An 18,060-nucleotide genomic window follows, 5' to 3' on the forward strand; every position below is an offset into this window, starting at 1 on the left:
CTTCCTCAGAAATGGAATGCCTGAGATCATTTAGCTCCACTACCTCACTTTACAGATGAGGAAACCAAGGCACAGAGGAGGCAAGTGACATCTTAAGTGAGTGCCCGGAGTGAACCAGAGCCCCTGTCTCCTGACTCTTGATTTTGATGCCCTTGCCTGCTGGACTGCTCTGCAGATGAAGAGCATTAAACCTGGCAGTCAAGATCGGCGGGGCCAGGCAGGTAGAAGCGGGTGGAGGAGGCAGCTGGTAGGAAATGAAAAGGCTGTGAGGAGTCAAAATATCCATTCCCGTTGCCTATTTCCCCAGGACAGACCATGCCCCCAAATGCTCCTTAACAGAGGCATAAACAGTGACACAGACCACATGGATGCATTGACCAAAGACTATGACATGTCATTGGTGCCTAAGGACTAAGCACCCCTATTTACCCAGCCTCTTAGTCCAGCTCTATAAGCATGTTCTTTCCTTTCAAGTCATTTAAGACCTTCGCTGCTGTTCCTTTTTTCATTCGGTTTGTGGCTGCAGTTTAGAATCTATCTGCCTCCTGGTCTCAGGTTCTAGGCTGAAGGAAAATGAAGATGATGATGATGAACTTAGGAATGTCACGTGCCTACAGTGTTTTGCTATTCTGAAGAGTAGCATAGAGAGAAAAAAATAGCAAATTCATGAGTCAACATTCTGTTTATCTCTCTGCTATGAGGAATACTGCCTCCACTTCTTTTGTGAAGCATAATCGTTTGTTAGTTTCAGTAAGACATTTTTCTGCCCACTGATAAGGAAACAAAAAGACCTTTACTGTGCTAGTCTCTAGAATGTGAAATGTAAACTGTGGTCTTTTGTTTGTTTGTTTGCTCTTAGCTTTCACTGATGATCATAGGCTTTAAGGCTGAGCATTCTTGGAGGACGGCCAGCCTCCCCACCACCTTCTGTGCAGGAAGCCCCTCCCGACAGCCTGGCCAGTGGTTCAGACCCCTGCCCTCTGCATCCCCACAGCCAGTTGCCTCTACCTCTATCAAAACACTTACTTCGTGTTGCTTTAAATTACAGTTACTTGAGGACTTTTCTTGAGTCCCAGCTGTGATCCCCTCGGGGCAGGAATCCTGTCTCATTCCTCTTTGATCTGCTGCAGCTCCCAACACAGAGCCTGGCTCACTCTCTTAAATATTCTATTCGAATGAGTGACAAGGTGTTAACAGCCTCAAGAAGGTAGCCACTGTCAGACATTTCTAATAGCTGGACACTTTTTCCTGAAAGTGAGCAGAAATATGCCTCCCTGTGTTCCCTGTGGGGGAGAATGAAAATGGGCGGTGATGACAGAGGGCCAGGCATCCACAAGATGTACGTGAGGGGCCCTGAAGACAGGCTAGTGCCCTGCTCTGATTGACTTTCTTGCTTTCCATTTGGCCGAAGAGCACAAGGTCTTTCCCAGTACAGAAAAACCCAACAACCCTAGACAGATGTGGGTAAATGTGTGTGAGGGGCACTGTTGCAAGATTTGAATCCGGTTTGGAGGGCAGCTATTTCCAACACTGTCGATGCCCCACCCGTATCCACTCTGCCTGCCCTGATGGTCGTCTGTAGAAGGTTCCCCCCCAGCACTGACAGCTCCCTGTGTTTCTCTGCCCCTGGTCACTCTGATCTGAGGAGTGTGCTTGGCCTGTGTGTAGGTCAGGCTGAAAATGCCAGGGAGGCACTCCAATAGAGACCTTCAGTGCTGAGCAATGGGACTTGGTGCGTAAATACCCCAGACTCCTCACCTCCCACTGGGACAGCTCAGAAGTGTATTCTGCACAGTTTTCAGTTTCAGGAGAGATGGCCCCCAATTGCTCATAGCAGCAACCCACTCATGAGCACACATCCCTTACTCATTTTTCTCCCTGCCCTCTGACTTCCCCACTACCTCACTGTTTTTCCTGGGATCACACCCCAATACACTATCTGCCCCAAATCCTTGTCTCAGGGTCTGCTTTGGGGGAACCCAAACTAAGACAAAGAAACAAGCAGGAAGTTTGGGGAAATCCAAATGTTATGCCCTTAGAAGACAGAACTTTTAAAATCAGTACATGCCTTCTTTTCTTTTCTTTCCCTCTAAGCGCAGAATTGGTTTCTCTCTCAGGTCTATAAATAGAGTTTAATTTTAAGTAGAATCTGTGTCCTGACTCAGAAAACAGGGCTGATAATGATTGCTAAATCTCCGAAGGATTGTTATTTCAAATAACAAGTCTCAGTAATATTCTAGTCTATTAAAGGAAATGTATGTCAGAAAGATCCCAGGCCAGACTAAAGAAAGAGCTTATGCATGGGGGTCATTAGACATCAGGATGGATTAGTATTCAAGCCTGTCACTTAACCTTTTAAACTTCCAGAGAGACCTTTTAAATGAAGAGAGACCTTATACCCCTGGCTCAGGTTTGGGATAGAGTGCTTAGGGGAAAGCTAAGATGAATGGGGGCCATGAGGGAAGAGGGAAAGAAAAGTAAAGAACCTTCATTAAACTTACCCAGTATTAATGAACTCCTCCTGAGCTAATGGAACCAAGAGAAAATGTCATTGTTGAAGAATATTTATTATCATTTAAGAAGATTTGGAACAAAAAACAAAGGAGTACAAGCCACCTGTCACCCTCATCCTTCCTTGGGCAGGCACCGTGTGAGTCAGAAAAGCTCTTTGTGGGTGCCACAATATTACTCAATCGTTTTGACATCTCAGACAATTAATAGGAGGTCACAGTTAAAAATAACCATGCTCACTAGTCTTATGTTTGTGCCGATTTTCTTCAGTCTTGTTCCTCCTTGGCAAGTTTTCTACTAGCCCAGTAGGAAAGAGCGCACATGGTGGTCATGAATTTTAATTGGCAATTAATGAAGGGACTGGGTGTGAACAAAACACAAGATGTAAAGAGTCAGCAGGGCCAGGAGAGCCCCACAGATGCCTTTTGGGATCAGGTGGGGGAATTTTCCTGTCACAGAGATAAGAAAAGATCCCATTGATCTTATTTTTAGCATGGCAAAGTGTTGTGGCTTCAAATGCTCTCTTTATTCAAACCCTGACTGATGGCCAGTGCCCCAGCAGCGTGGGGCAGCAAAGTCTTTCCTCAGTGACAGGAATATGTGGAATTATCATGTAACGAGTGTCTTTTGCCCTCTTTGGTGTACATTGCTGCCTTGTTGTAGGGGGCAATAATGCCCCGTGTACAGCTCTCTCCTGAGCAAGAGGTGCTTCAGCCTCCTCCAGCTTTTGCCCTAGCCTGAGCCATTACTTTCAGAGAGTAACTCTTAGAAGTACCATGCCGTTCCCCTTGGCATGTTCGCAAAGATGATAGTGAGATTTACTAAGGTAGTCCATGTGAAGTGACTGCATTTGTGTGCATTAGTAGTTGGCACAAAAACTATGCTGGTTCCCAGAATGAAAAGCATCAGTAACCTTACCTGCTGTCTGTTGAAATTTTATCATAGACTAAGACTTCCCTTGGGCCACAAGCAGATGTACTAGTGTGGCCTGTACTGTCCTGTCACATCATTTTTATTGGGGGTAGCTTGCTTCCCCAAATACCCACCCCAGAAGTGCTCAGGGGATGCCTTTGTAGCCTGCCCCACTATGCACTCACTCTGCTTTGCTTTTCAGAATGCCTATGTCAACATCAACCGCATCATGTCCGTGGCTTCCCGCCTCTCTGAGGCTGGTCATTATGCCTCACAGCAAATCAAGCAGATTTCCACCCAGCTGGACCAGGAGTGGAAGAGCTTTGCGGCGGCCCTGGATGAACGCAGCACCATCCTCGCCATGTCTGCGGTGTTCCACCAGAAGGCTGAGCAGGTGAGGCCATGGGAGCTTCTGATGTTGCTGTTGGTGGGAAGATGGGAGGATATACACTTTGTAGGAGCTCCTCCTCTCTCTGGAGGACCCTGCTGAATAGCTGCAATGATAACCCATGTCTCCCACTTTCATGGCCCCTTTGTACATAAAGAAACGTTGGTGGCTTTACTTGTCATCCAAATAAGAAGGAACCCAGAGCCTGCTTATATGCCACTGGATAGTTCATTGTGTGTGTACTTGTGTGTGTTGACTGCCTGCCTAGTTTGCGTTCCCTGAGCTTGGACCAAAGGGGTGAAACTAAACTGATTATAGGGTACTGAGAGCAAGGGGAGGCTAATTTTACATGGAACAGTTGCTATGGATGATAATAATAATATAACAATAACACAGTAGCTAGAAAAAACAATTACTTGTTCTCATTTACTTACTGGTACTGGCAAGTGACATCACTAAGTCATTTTACAGAGAGGAGCACTGAAGCCCAGAGAGAATAAATAACCTGCCTAAGACCCAGCAGTGTGCTGCAGCTTGCTCCCACCAGACCATAGAGGTCCAATGGCTAACATTTCAGGAATTTTGTGAACTGGTTGCTAAATATAGCATCACTTAAACTAAAGTTACATTAACTATGTCATATTAAAAACAAAGCCAATACTCACATCTCAGTGTTTCCCAATTATATTGCTACATTTTATCATCTAGGTTTCTGATGTCATTTATATCTATTTGGAAATTTGTGTCTCTGGTGAAAATACTATGCAGTGTGTGCTCCCAGTCATCTCTTCCTAACCCCACATTTGGGGGTATCACATTGGAAGCTTAAAAGGACCAAGGAAGGAGTATTACACCATGGAAACCACCAGATGCTACAAACCAGGGCTTGATTTATTGTTCTATTGATTGTTTAACATCTTAAAAAATGATGAAGGAAAAGTTTAAAAGTGCAGGCTGAACTTAAAAATGTGTCTTGTCTGTAGCTCTTACATTATGAATAGCACACAGAATTGAGGAAATAGTCTTCTGATATTCAGACACTGTTTTTCCATTCTACAAAGAAGTCGCTCACATCATGGATGAATGAGTAATGTTCTGACATAAGTCTTGAGGTATTTTCGCTTTTGTCTTACACCAGCATAAGTGAAACTATCAACTAGCTTTCACATCAACACTGTACAAGTGTGTCACAAAAGTATCGTGTGACAAGCAATTGGCTACATGGAATTTACAATAAAGAGCATTGTGTATGTTATTATTCTGTGTAAATTATGTGCTACATCTCTTATGTTAGTAAAGTTTATGATACATGTGTCTGTGTGTGCATGTGTATGTACACAGGTTAAACATTCACTAACACGCCACTGTGAAACTCACACAATTTATGGAGAGGTGGGATTTTAATCCAGATGTGTCTAACATTCAAGTCTGTGGTCTTAACCCCTAAATTTCTTTCTTTCTGTAACATTTGGTAGCTCACAGATAATAGAGAGTTGGGCATAAGGTCATACTTTTCATACTTTAACCTTTCCCTCTGTTACCCACCTAACATGGAAGGAAAATGGGATGATTGAAACAATCTAGGCCTGGCGGACAGACACCTGCTGTTTCTAATCGCACCCCATCATTCATTAACAGTTAGGCAAGTCATGTCACCATTCTGAGCTTGATTCCTCATCTCTAGTGTGGGGAGCATTATAATCTCCCAGCGCAGTAAATTGTAAGGATTAGCAATGGAGCACATAAGGGTTAGACTAAGTATGCTTTTTAAATGGTAGATTCTACTGTGAGTATTTGTTCAACATACTATCCTGGTGTATTGTATTTCTTCCACTGTGCCTGTTTCCATCTGACACCTTCCTGAAGACTAAAATACTTGTATCACAAATCAAGGGCAGCCCCATACAGCGAAAGGGATCTAGCCAAGTGTTTTTTTGTTTGTTTATTTGTTTGTTTGTTAAGATGATGGTGTTTGTTTTTTTTTTTAAGATGACTGATTGTGTCTACTTCATCCTTAGAACCATGAAAATATGCCCATCTAATCTTCTGTTTTCAGCCCCACCATTTGCATACTTTACTTAAGGTGTATCCAGATTGGCAAGGGAGACTCAGTGCTTCCTTCTCTGTCTCTGTCTTTCTTTCCTTGAGCTCACTATTTTGTGGGATCTGCTATAGGACTCTTGTTAGAGTATTACAGAGAAATCTCAAGGACCTTAAAGAGGTGCTCCCCTTACCATTGACACATGAATGTCAAGTTGTTTTCAGGTTCTTTTGTAAAATGGTTATTGGTGGAGCAAAGAAGGTACTGAGATGTTATCAACTACATGCAGTCTGATACTGGATAGCACCCAGCACTCTTCCAGAATTGTTAAGAGATGCCCTAATGTGTTTAAAAACAAACAAACAGTGAAAAATCAGCCACAACAATCAACAGCCCCAGGACTGAAAGCAGACAGTGAACCAAGACTAGAACTCAAGCAGTGGCAGAAAACACAGTGTCGGAACTCAGAGTAACTGGAGGAGTCAGAGTCTCGCTGATGTTTCCTGACTTAGTTTGGATCAGGAGCAATTTTATTTGTATCTATTTTTAATGCAATCGCCTCAGGTATTACCTGTTCTTCAGGGAAACTCATAAACTATGATTCTATTTAGCTAGGGGGGAAAACACACCAAACCACAGACTCAGGGCTATTTTTTCAATGCATTTATTTAGGCAGCTCTCTATTGTCCTCATGTGGGCTGTTCTAGGCAATGAAATAAAAAGGCATCTAGGCAATTAATTTGAATGGATCAGTGTATCCAGGCGAGAGGAATCATGGACAGAACCATTCCAGACTGCTGGGTGAAAGATTATTTGCATTTTAAAGGTGTATTTTTCCACCTAATGGACCTGAGTGATTTCAGTTGGCTTACCATTTGCGCACAGAAACCTATAGTCTTCCACAGTTGTTAATTTTCATTTTTAAATAATTCAATATCTTTCAAGATCTATATATATCACATTCCGGGAGCCACTGCCCCTGTAGGCACAGTCCATTCTGTCCCCTAAGTTGCCCCTCCGCTCTCCCACCCCTGAGGCTACTGAGGGATTTTCTTGAGGGTTAATCTCCATTCTTTGCGAGAAAGGTCTCTGCAGGTTCCTGAGGAGACTGTGTATGTTCTCTCTCCTCTTCACAGCTCAGTGTACACACTATAAAGCACCTGTATGGAAACATCCCATTGCATTAATTGTAGCACCCCACATGTGCCTGTGAGTGTGCGCAGAACAAGCAGCTCTAATGTGTACATGTAGTGAGCTATTGGCACACCTGTATTTTGTAGTCAACGTGTGGATATAATCTGTTGAACGTGCACATGGCTCCCACCACCAGCAGTTTCATAATAGTCATCTTTGTCTGTGGAAACCACACTTCTTAAATAGGTACTCAGTCTGACTTCTTACATGGAGTTAATGTTTGTACAATTAAAAAAACCTCCACCCTCTGCAGTGGCCTCTGAATGCTCCCAGAGGTCCTGATGCTTCTTCCCAAGGCATCTGACCATCTCTGCATAATCTGCGCGCTGCCCACCCCCAGTGCCCCACAGTGACCCAGCTGGCATTTCCTTCCAGTTTCTGTCAGGAGTGGACGCCTGGTGCAAGATGTGCAGTGAAGGCGGCCTGCCGTCCGAGATGCAGGACCTGGAGCTGGCCATCCACCACCACCAGTCTTTGTACGAGCAGGTGACTCAGGCCTACACCGAGGTGAGAACCAAGCAGGACACCCGAGGGTCCTGAGTGTGTGTGTATGCGGGTGAGTGGCAAGAGCATGGGCCTGTACACTGTGGACAAGCCTCAGTTGGACTAAGAAGAGTCTCTCTTTGGAGACTCTTCAAGATCTTTGATCTGTGAATGATGTTGTCACCATCCAGGAAGCAGAAAAAATGGGGCCATCAGCAGGCACCACCTTGCATATGTGTGAAAAATTATTTGCATTTTAGAGGTGTAACGGACTCTCTTGTGTGGGGAAGGAATATATGAAAGCAACACTGTGCCTCTCTGGAGTGTGCTTTCTGGCTGGTATGTAGTAGCCTGCCACCCCTTTTGTGAAGCAGCTTATCATCAGCAGGGCCAGAGGAAGACTCACTATAGGATGTGCACAAGTGTTCGCAGGAGAAGTCGCCATGGAAGTGAAAGACAGACTAAAAGACTCTTCCACTGGAAAATCAAAGGCTTGGGGAATTATTCAGTTAAGAAGGGGAAAACACTGCTTGATCTTTGTTTCTTTCAAAGGAGAAGGAAAAGGGCTTATAGGTGCACCTGCACGGACATATACAAGTAAGCAGGTTTGCTAACTAGCATGAGTTCTGAGGGAGGGAACTGAGGGATGTAAAGACCTGGGCTGATTAAGGGACCTGGATGTGGAGGGAAAACGTGAATTCATATCTGGCCCATAGGTTCCTTCTGGGACAAGATCAGGTAGAGCACTATTTCTCAAAGTGAACTCCTGGACCACGGGCATCAGACTCACCTGAAGGGCTTGTTAGAGGTCCAGATTCCTGGGTTCTACCCCAGACTGAATTGGAAAGTCAAGAAGTGGGGTGTGGAACTTACATTTTACTAAGTAGTGTTCCAGATGGGTCTGATGCATGTTTAAGTCAAAGAACCAGTGGATTCTGGGTGAAACTAAGGGGTTTTGACACTGTCAAAGCTGGGTTTGAATCTTGGCTTCCTACCAGCTGTGTGACCTCAGGCAAGTTCCTTAAGTACTCTAAGCCTCAGTTTCTTCTTTTGTGAAATAAAGGTGGTAATACCTGCCTCACAGGGGAGTTTTAAGAGCAATAAAGATAATGCATGTAATGCACCTGGTGCAGTGTGCCTGGCAATAATAAGGGCTAAAAATGGCAACCAGTTCCGTCATTATAGGAGGCAGAGAGGTAGGCTTGTGAGCCGATTTTGACTTCATCCATTTTGATCCAAATGGCTTTTTCTTTTAATAAAACTGTGCCTCTGCCCATGGCTCAAGAATCTCTAAATTTACTATGTATAAAATACACAAAAATAGAGTATACAAATGATTTCAATATCGTACTCACACATTTCACATTTATAAGGTATGAGTTATAAATATAGGTACAATATTTCTCCCCATTTCTTCTCAGGCCCTAGCATTGTGGGGCATAGACAGCCCATTCAAGCCTACTTCAGAGGTCAGTGGACTGCCTCCACCTCCCACAGATGGGGACTGAGGCCAAGGACAGAACTCATGCGGACTTGGTGTCAGGACTTGGCCCTCCACCTCTGACCACCCTGGACATATCACAGTGGCCAAGATGTAGCACTGGCTTAGAATTCCCTGGAAACAGCTCTGCTGGGTTTAGCCATAGGATATGTGTCTTAGTCATGTCTCTGGAGGGATGTTGTAGGAGGCAGGCAGGCATGGTGGATTGGAGTGGGTAGTGGCGCTCACCTAAAACAGCCCTATTCCTCCAGTCAGGCTCCCCCTCTCTCCCAGCCCTCCTCTTAATCACACTCCAGCCCCACAGGCTTCTCTGTGGCCCCATGAGCAGGGGGAGAGATAGTTGCCTCTTCGTTCCTGAAGCCCCACCCAAGGTGGAGTGAGGGGAGGCTACCAGCCCACCCAGCAGCTTCCCACTTGTTCTCATAAGGCTGGAGGTGGGAGCACACCTCCTTCCACACCTTGCTGATAGGAAAAGAAGACCAATTCACTGCAAAGTGACTTTGATTTTATTGTTAACCAAATGAATTGGGGTGTTTAAATTCCTGTCAATCCTCTGGTCACCATGTTTTAAATTTGAAAGACACATGCTCTGCTGGGTACTCTGCCAGGCACTGGAGAGCCACAGGTGTCAATCATATGATGCTGCTTTTTAGAATCCTTGGTGCCCATAATTATGCCAAGATTCCAACAAGGAATGACAGAGAATGTCTCCCCCACGGGTCCCAGCACTAAGGGTGAGTACTGGGGAATCCAGGAGCATGAATGGTGTGTCTACAATCTTAGGGTCCTTCCTTTGCATTGCATATTCTGAAAAGATGGGGATAGCATCACTTTCAGGAGAGAAAAGGGGGTTGTATAGAAGGAGAGCAAAAGAAGGATCAATATAAGAGAAAAAGACAAGGAAATAAAGAAGACAGAAGAGAGAAATGACGATGATGATGAAGACAGAATCGGTAGCCAATCCAAGGTGCTGGGCCCCAGTCTAAGTGCCCTGCATGTGTTAACTCATGTAATCCTCACCACAATTCTGAGTTGTGTACCATTACTATCTCTATAAGTCCCTCACACAAGGAAACTGAGGCCCAAAGTTGTGAGTTAGGTCACTTGTCTCTGATCACACATCTAGAAGTTTGGCGCCAGGTAGAGGAAGATGAAGAAGAGGGGGGGAGAGGTTTATGTTGTCAACAGACATTCAGCTCATTTCTGAAAAGAAGTTATGTTGCCTGACCTGCCAGTGAGTCAATCAAAATAGCTATCAAATACTGTGTGCCAGGCCCTGTTCCAGGTGTTGGGGAGACAGGCAGTGTCCCTGCCCTCATGGAAATAAAGTTCAAGGAGAAGAGAGACTGAGTCAAGAGTGTCACAGACTCCTGGATGCTGCTTCCACAACTCCTCTGCCCCAGGATTCCGGGGTGCTCTGACCCCAATACGCTGTGGGCTGGGCACCCTGGCAGCTCTGGGTGGCCCATTCCTTGGTTCTCATGGGTCTGATTAGGACTGAGATTCTTAGCCCTAGTCTGGGGTCCCAGGCAGACCCTGCTGTCCTTTTTGTGCCCTGTCCGCCACACCACTCCCTTGACGTCACCCTCCTCCTTTTTGCAGGTCAGCCAGGATGGCAAGGCCCTGCTGGATGTGCTTCAGCGTCCCCTGAGTCCTGGGAACTCTGAGTCCCTCACGGCCACAGCCAACTACTCCAAGGCAGTGCACCAGGTGCTGGACGTGGTGCACGAGGTGCTGCACCATCAGCGGCGACTTGAGAGCATCTGGCAGCACCGCAAGGTGCGGCTCCACCAGCGGCTGCAGCTCTGCGTTTTCCAGCAGGATGTCCAGCAGGTAACAGGCCCCTGCAGCCAGCACCTGTCCCAGGCAGGCAGACACTGAGTCCCTGACCCGGACGGGTCAGGCCTGGAACCGCCTGAGTTATGAAGGGAAGAGGGCACTTCAGTCCCCAGCTGCACCCTCCCCCGCAGTAAAACCATCTGGACTTGTTAACTGCGTTCTTCTTACCTAAGCAGCTTTATAGACATGGCCTTCTCACCCTGTGGTTTTGAGACGGGAGACTCAGCCTGAGGAATAGCAATTCCATGCAGTCATATGACATAGTTTTCTTTGGAGAGAGCTTGACCCTCACTCATGAGCTTTCTGGACAATTCACGGGCCTGGGGGTTATCTGGGCACTGTCTGGGTTAGACCCTGCATAAAATGACTTCATTTCTTGATCAGGGATGCAGGTGGCCTGCTAGAGTCAGGGTTTGGGGTGAGATACAGGGCCCTTTGGGGATTCTTTGGCAAATGCGGACTTGGAAAACCAGATTTAAAATATGGGTTGTTGACTCTATGTCCCATAATTAGAAGTTATTTCTGGCTTAATCTGTCTTTTTGCATTATTATACCAGTTGGAACTTTTTTAATAAACCAGAAATAATGAAGATATTGTTATGTTTCTGACTTTAAAAAGACAGTCTTGCCACAAATGCCCCATTCTTTTCCTCTCATACTTTGTCTCCCTGGGGTCTTCTGGGGGCTTTGCTCTGAGGGCTGATATTTTAGGGGAGGGAGAGCTGAGTGGGGCTGAGGAGAGAGATGCAGGCTCCGCATCACCTCCCTGCTGGTTCACTGTGAGAGGCAGGGTGGGGACACTCAGGTTAGTAGACTTTTCTATAATTACCACATAATTTCAAAAGTATACATATAAAGTGATGTTTCACTCTCCTTCTATGCCTTCTGTGGTGTTGGCCAGGAGTAATCCAGAGTGTATCAGAATATACAGGGTGGAGCAAAAGTTTACAGTTATGAGTCCACAAAATATAGTTTATTCTTGTACTATTATTTACTAATTATTGTATTATTTTCCATATGGGCAACTGTAAACGTACTTCTTCCCCACCCTGTACCTGGAAAATTGAGAGCCAGGTGGACGTGTCTTCGGGGTGCTGATTCCTTTCACAGCTGTTGTCGGGAGGGGCCCTGGTGGTGTGTGCCCTGAGAAGGAGGCAGGGTAGAGGGAGAGCAGGGCACCCTGTCACTGGCAGTGACACCCTCTGGGCACAGGTTTGCTATGCCGGAGTCCCATGAGTGTCCCCCATTACTGGGCTGCCCTAACTCCCTCGCAGCCCTCCTTCTTTAACTAGGACAGTGACTGAATCATTAGAGGCAATGCCTCAGCCTCAGGACAGACGGGCACTGCTGAGGTGCAGCCCCAGCTCCGAAACCCTGTGGAGCCTGCTGGGAATGGAGAAGCAAATGAGTCTGTTGCCTGCTTCTGCCATCTGGAGCTGTCCAGAGAAATACATCATCTCTGAGCACAGGAGAGCACAGAATCGTCTGTGACTAAGGCAGAGGGAGGTGCCAGCCTCCGAAGGCACAGAGTGGGTCTTACTACTTAGTGAACTCTGAGTGATTCTGGGAGATTATCAGGTCTATAGCTTTTGCCACTTTCCTGCTATGCTCATTGCCCTCCTTCTGTTTTCATGGCTGTTGTGTTAGGGTGGACGCTGGACAGGGGCAGAGGGGTTGCAAGGAGGGCAAGCAAAATGCCTCCCCAACAGGAGGGAGGCGTCCAGACTTGGACTGTCTGGAAACTGTCAGACTGCCCTGTGGCCACTGTGACATCTGCAGTAAAGCTAGGAAGAAGTGTAATAAAACTACATCTGTGGCTATTCTATATCTTACTAAAAACTGAGGGCATTTCTGGAAATGAAACCCCATCCATTTATCTCTACTGTAGAAGTCAAATTGTTGTCACTGAGGAAGAGCAAGCAGAAAATTATGAGGTGGACTTCATGGGCATTTGGATTTCCCATGTGACTGAATTCCCCAGGATGGTTAATTCCATCGTCCTTTTCAGGTTAGATGAATATGGCTTCTGAGAACATCACTTCATTCTCTCATTGTCCCGCTCACTCTCTGACTCACCATGTATCTGACACTGGGACAGCAGCATAAAGAAAAATGTGAAAAATAAGGGCTACTAACCCTGGTGATGATTTCAGATGCTTACCTGACACCCAGACAACCGTTAGTGCCCGACAGGTGTCTGTCTGAGCTGGTGTTGCAGAAGGTGCTGGACACACGCACTCAATGGTTAAAGTGAAGGACTTGGACTTTCATATCCTGATTCCCAGAAATTGTATATATTTATCATTTTTATATATCTTATAATACGAATTTTATATACTTATCAATTTTACATGTTTTATTTCTTCTATTCCAGTATTTTCTTGAAAGCAGGAACTACGGCTTCTTCCTCTCTGTGTCCCTTACAGCTCTTAGCTGTGTCTGGCATGAAGCTGGGGTTCTCTTTACTTTGCTCACGTTAGCTCAACATATCATTGGAGGATCCCAGTTTCTGCTTCTGTGAAATGAACATCATTTCACCCTCCCTTCAAACACATTTAGTATCTGCCGGTGAGTAGCTGGAGTCTGCCTGCAGGAATTGTGACATGGAAACACTGAGGGCTCCCGATATGTACAGCCCCGGCAGAGGACACAGAGACACACCCTCAGGGTTCATCCGTCATTCAGCAAGCTCGAGCCTCTGCAGCTGGCCCAGTGCTTCGCTATGTTCTGGCACGGTGCCTTGTTAGTTAGAATGGCATAAGACAGCCACATTTGCAAACGTAAAGGACAGCTCTATGAGAGCATGCCAGTCAGCGTGCAGTGCAATAGAGTATTGGTGGAATAGTCATAGGCAGGTGTGAGAAGTCAAGAGTTGGTGTCTTGAAGAAGGAGATAATTGATTGAACCATTACAGTCTTTGTCTAAAACTCCTGAGCACATTTGGGGTCCAGAGATGTTTACTCAGCAGCCTGCATGGGAGGCTTGTGAGCAAGGATCAGTGGCTGGGGCCATACAGAATCACAGATTATTAGTTAGTCAGCAAGGAGGGGATCTGGAGTCAGACAGGCTGCATTTCAGTCCTGCTCTGACAGATCTTGGCTCTGTGACCTTGAGCAAATCACTTCACCCTGGTGCTTCAGTTTCAGACTGACTGATGTACAAGTACAGGGTTTTGGCACAGCACCTGCCTTAGTGGTGTCTGAGTTTAGTCACATCCTCTTTGAGTGGTGCTCGGGCTCCCCCTGGTGCCTGTGCTGTTGGGGACCCTCAGCATGATTCTCCTGTTTCTACAACAGCAACTGTTTCATGGGTCTGCTGAGTTCCATTTCATCCCATGATAAAATCTCAGAGCTATCAGGACATGGAAGAGCACCCAGTCTAACCTATTCTACAGCTGAGGAAACTGAGGCCCAGAGATGTGAAGTCCCTTGGCCATAACCACACAGCCAATTAATGATAGCGCCAGGATCAGAAGCTAGGTCTCCTGGCTCCCAGTCTAGGTGTACTACAGAAAAGCCACAGGAGAAAGGATCAGGGGAGACAGAGAAAGGGAACTGGAAGATGAAAAGCACACATGCATAACATAGAGGGGAGAATGAGTGATAGACACATACACACACCCTGAAACAAGGAGGGAGAGGGAGAGACAGAGACAGACAACGGGGGGGGGGGGGGATAAATTTAAAGACAGAGTGGAGAAGCAAGCATGTGTGGGATGTGAGGAAAAAGAGAAGAGGAAGGTGAAGGGAGAGACAGAAGGGAAAGAGACAGTTCCTGCCCCTAACTCCTTGCCCCGTTGCCCGTTGCCATTTCAGAGTGTGGGTGGTCTTTGCTCAAGTAGAAACCATTTGCCCTTTAAGGGCCCAAAGCAGAGAAATGAAAACCAAAGACAGATGCCAGTGAAAATGAGATTCCATTTTAACAAACATCTGCAGCCAGAAACGGCCTAACACATCCTCTCTGGGGTAGCCTGCCCTTGAGTCCCAATGGGTGCACTCAGCATTCTCTTCCCTGCAGGGCTTGGGGACAGTGGAAATAAATCTCTAAGGATCACCCTGGAACTGAGGTTCATTAAGCCGCAGAAAGGCGTGAATAGGACACACCTGCCATAGTACTACTAGTGGAATAATCTTCAATACTGTTGTTTTTCTGATCTTGAATGGGGCAGTACCAAGAGACAGCCAAAAGAACTTCCCATGGAAGCATCGCCGCTCTCCACCTTCTGTCTCTTGTTTTCCCCCAACTCCCATAGTTTCCCATGGGTGTAAAGAACTACTTCCAAGCCAAGATAGACCTAGCTTTGTGGTGAGAAGAACAAGCAGTAGCTAGATTGTTTTATCTTTCTGGTAGATGCTAACTCTGTTCCATTATTTCTTAGCCAGAGCAACCATTTTGAGCACACTCTGCAAACAGGCAGATTAAGGTCGGTCGAGGCCCTGGGCGCAGAAGAAAATACTGGCCTCTTAAAAAAAGAGAGACAGGGAAAATAAAAATACATGTTAATCATATTTTATGCAGCGTAGTAATGAAACCAAACTTGGTGTCATTAGAAAAAAGTGTAAAGGTGGGGTTTTGCAGGGCCCTTCAGAAGTCAGGGCCCAGGGCGTGCGCCCAGTGTGCCCACCATTAAATCCACCTCTGTCTGCAAACAATCTTGTTCTACTCTCTCTTTTTCTTCTTCTCTCTCCACTTTGTGCAAGAATAAATCATAAAGTGATTTTGGAACACCTGCGCTGTGCAAAGCCCTGTGATAAGAGTTGGAGATTTCTGACCTGAGAGAAGACATACACCTAAGGACACTGAATGGCACACAGCCATCTAGGTTCAGTGCCAAAGAGCAAAACAGGGCAAGTTCCCTGAGCTTGGAGCTGGATTTGCACTGGTCCTTGGAGCTCAAACAGAGGAGACGGGGATGGTGATGCTGGGGAAAGCCAGGAAGCAGAGTTAAGTTATAACCAGGGGACAGGGAAGTGGAAGTCCAGCTGGGTGCCCGCTTCTTGCAGTGAAACTAAGAGGTAAGGCTGGAAGGCTTAGGGTGGTCTTCGTGATGTGTATGAGACAGGGACATGTTTGAAGCTCTAATACCTTCCCTTAAAAATAATGTCTTTTGTTTCTAAGCAATCCAGTCAGATGAGCTAGGGAGGAGCAGAAATGGCAGAATTTATCTGGCTCAGTAACTTTTCATTCTGAATGAATACATTAATATTCAAGTCCATAGTTCTTGTATTACAAATGAATCTCACCTGTTTCTATCAGTTTTTCTGGAGCTTCATATGGAAAATTACAGCTTTTACTATGTCAGCTCTTGCCCACCTAAGAATGTGTAAAAAGGTTTTAAGAGTAATTTTTTAAAATTCCAGGTAGTCAATCTTTTACTAACTATAGCGACTGTAGCCCCTTAATCATACTAAAGCAGCTGGCCATGGTGTAATCCAACAGACAGCTTTGCATAATAAGAGATGGATGCTTTGGGTTGACACAGAATGATGAGTTAGGAAAAAAGTGACCATAATGATGATAGATTTAGAAATTAACTCTTCCTGTAAGAAGGAGGATTAAAGCAGCTAAAAAGGAAAGTGCTCAGGGTGTAGTTCCAGCCAGATGAGGGGGACTCACACAAGGAGGAACCATTCAAACTTAAAACTGGTTACTTGCTGGGTTGGGGAGGGGACTCAAACATCAGAGAGATGGTTGGATTTAGGCCCTAAGATTTTGTTACTAGGATTAAACATTTGTAAAAGTTTTATTGTTTAAAGCTCAGGATTCATCATTTTTCTGAGTAAATATGATTGAGCATCTAATCCCTTTATGTGCCTTCTCTTATTTAATTTTCCAACACTAAACCAACTGATAGTTTGGTCCACATTTCACTGATGAGAAAATTGAGGCTTAGAGAAGGTAAGTAAGCTTGCCCTTTAGTTTAGCAGAGCAAGAATTCAAACCCAAGTTCACCTAACCACCCAGTCCATGCTCTTAGCCCCTCTGCTGTGCCCTGGGCACTATGCTGGGTGATGGGGATTCAGAGAGACACAGGCCCTGCTCCTTAGGAGTTTATAATCTAGTGCTGGGGTGTCATTGCTCAAAGGACCCTGGTGGGTCACTTGGTCCCAAAGGATGGTACTTACCCAAGGTTGTATAGCCTCTGACATCTGAGATTCAGGCTCAAACTGCCCGTCCAGTTAGACCTACACGGTCATACTCATACCCAAACACTCTTTTCCATCCGTTCTGTCTTTACAAAATGCCCTCTACAGTTACCTTTCTTACGTAAATTTCCCTAAAACAGACACTACCCATTCTCATTTGTTTTTCACAATCATTAATTATGTTAACTTATCATTGCTGACACTTTTCTTTGTAGCATATCTTAAATAATATCCATTTTTTTTCCACAGTAGCATTTAGCAGTATTAGGGTTCTCACTTAAGTTTTTGATGGTGATAATATAATATAATCATTCCAATACATTTGAGTAAATAATAGCAGTTTTCTGGGCAGGGTGAATGCCCAGAGAGAGCAGGGTTAAGACTCAGCTGAACTGGGGAGGTAAGAAGGGGAGAAAAGAGGACTCGCTTGTCAGGGTCGCTTCCTGGTAAGAAGTTTTCTTGTCTCCACTCTAGTCTGCTTCTTCAGTGTCACTGAGTTTAGAGGGAGCACTCTGTCCCTCTCCCCATCATAAGAGGATGCATGGTCTGAAGGGTCTACTCCAGTCCTCTCCATATATTCCCCAGCTAGAATTGGCAGGGCTGGGGAGGGAGCTTTAGAGGCTTGCTCCTGACGTTCTCAGGCCCTCCTGCCTGAGAATTTCACGGACTCCCAGTACGCCTCCACACTCTATACCCTGCCCTGTTCCTGTCTGCCCTCCTTTCTTCCTTCCTCTCTCCTTTTCCATCATAGCCTTCTCCCTTGGGACTTACTTGGACTTTCTGAATGCCAACTCTATTTTGACTGAAGAATGCTCCTTCCATGGTGACCACCTTCCAAGCAGTACCTGGGTGCCTCCATTGGGCAGGGTAGGCAGGATGGTAAGGTCTGGGAGGCAGTGGGAGAAAGAAGTCCCTTCCCAGGAGTTACTGAGCCTGAGGGCTTTCTTGATCCGTGGTAACTTTCAACACCTGTAATGTCCTCAGTTCATTTATTATTCCATTAAGAAATGACAAGACAGTCACCATCCAGGGTCACTTCTTTCTG

General features: G+C 45.7%; 1 protein-coding gene across 5 annotated transcripts in view; it reads left to right on the plus strand.

Annotated features, from left to right (window-relative positions):
- The window catches only part of KALRN (kalirin RhoGEF kinase), a 684,790-nt gene that overhangs the window by 322,371 nt on the left and 344,359 nt on the right, over positions 1 to 18,060 (plus strand). For all 5 annotated transcript variants that reach the window (XM_090277665.1, XM_090277675.1, XM_090277684.1 and 2 more), the window contains exons 7-9: positions 3,626 to 3,817; positions 7,422 to 7,553; positions 10,633 to 10,863. In XM_090277665.1, the coding sequence (XP_090133791.1) occupies positions 3,626 to 3,817; positions 7,422 to 7,553; positions 10,633 to 10,863 (555 nt within the window). The remainder of the gene's footprint in view (positions 1 to 3,625; positions 3,818 to 7,421; positions 7,554 to 10,632; positions 10,864 to 18,060) is intronic.

This window comes from Furipterus horrens, unplaced genomic scaffold, assembly GCF_987537825.1.
Source record: "Furipterus horrens unplaced genomic scaffold, mFurHor1.1.pri manual_scaffold_1, whole genome shotgun sequence".
NCBI lineage: Eukaryota > Metazoa > Chordata > Mammalia > Chiroptera > Furipteridae > Furipterus > Furipterus horrens.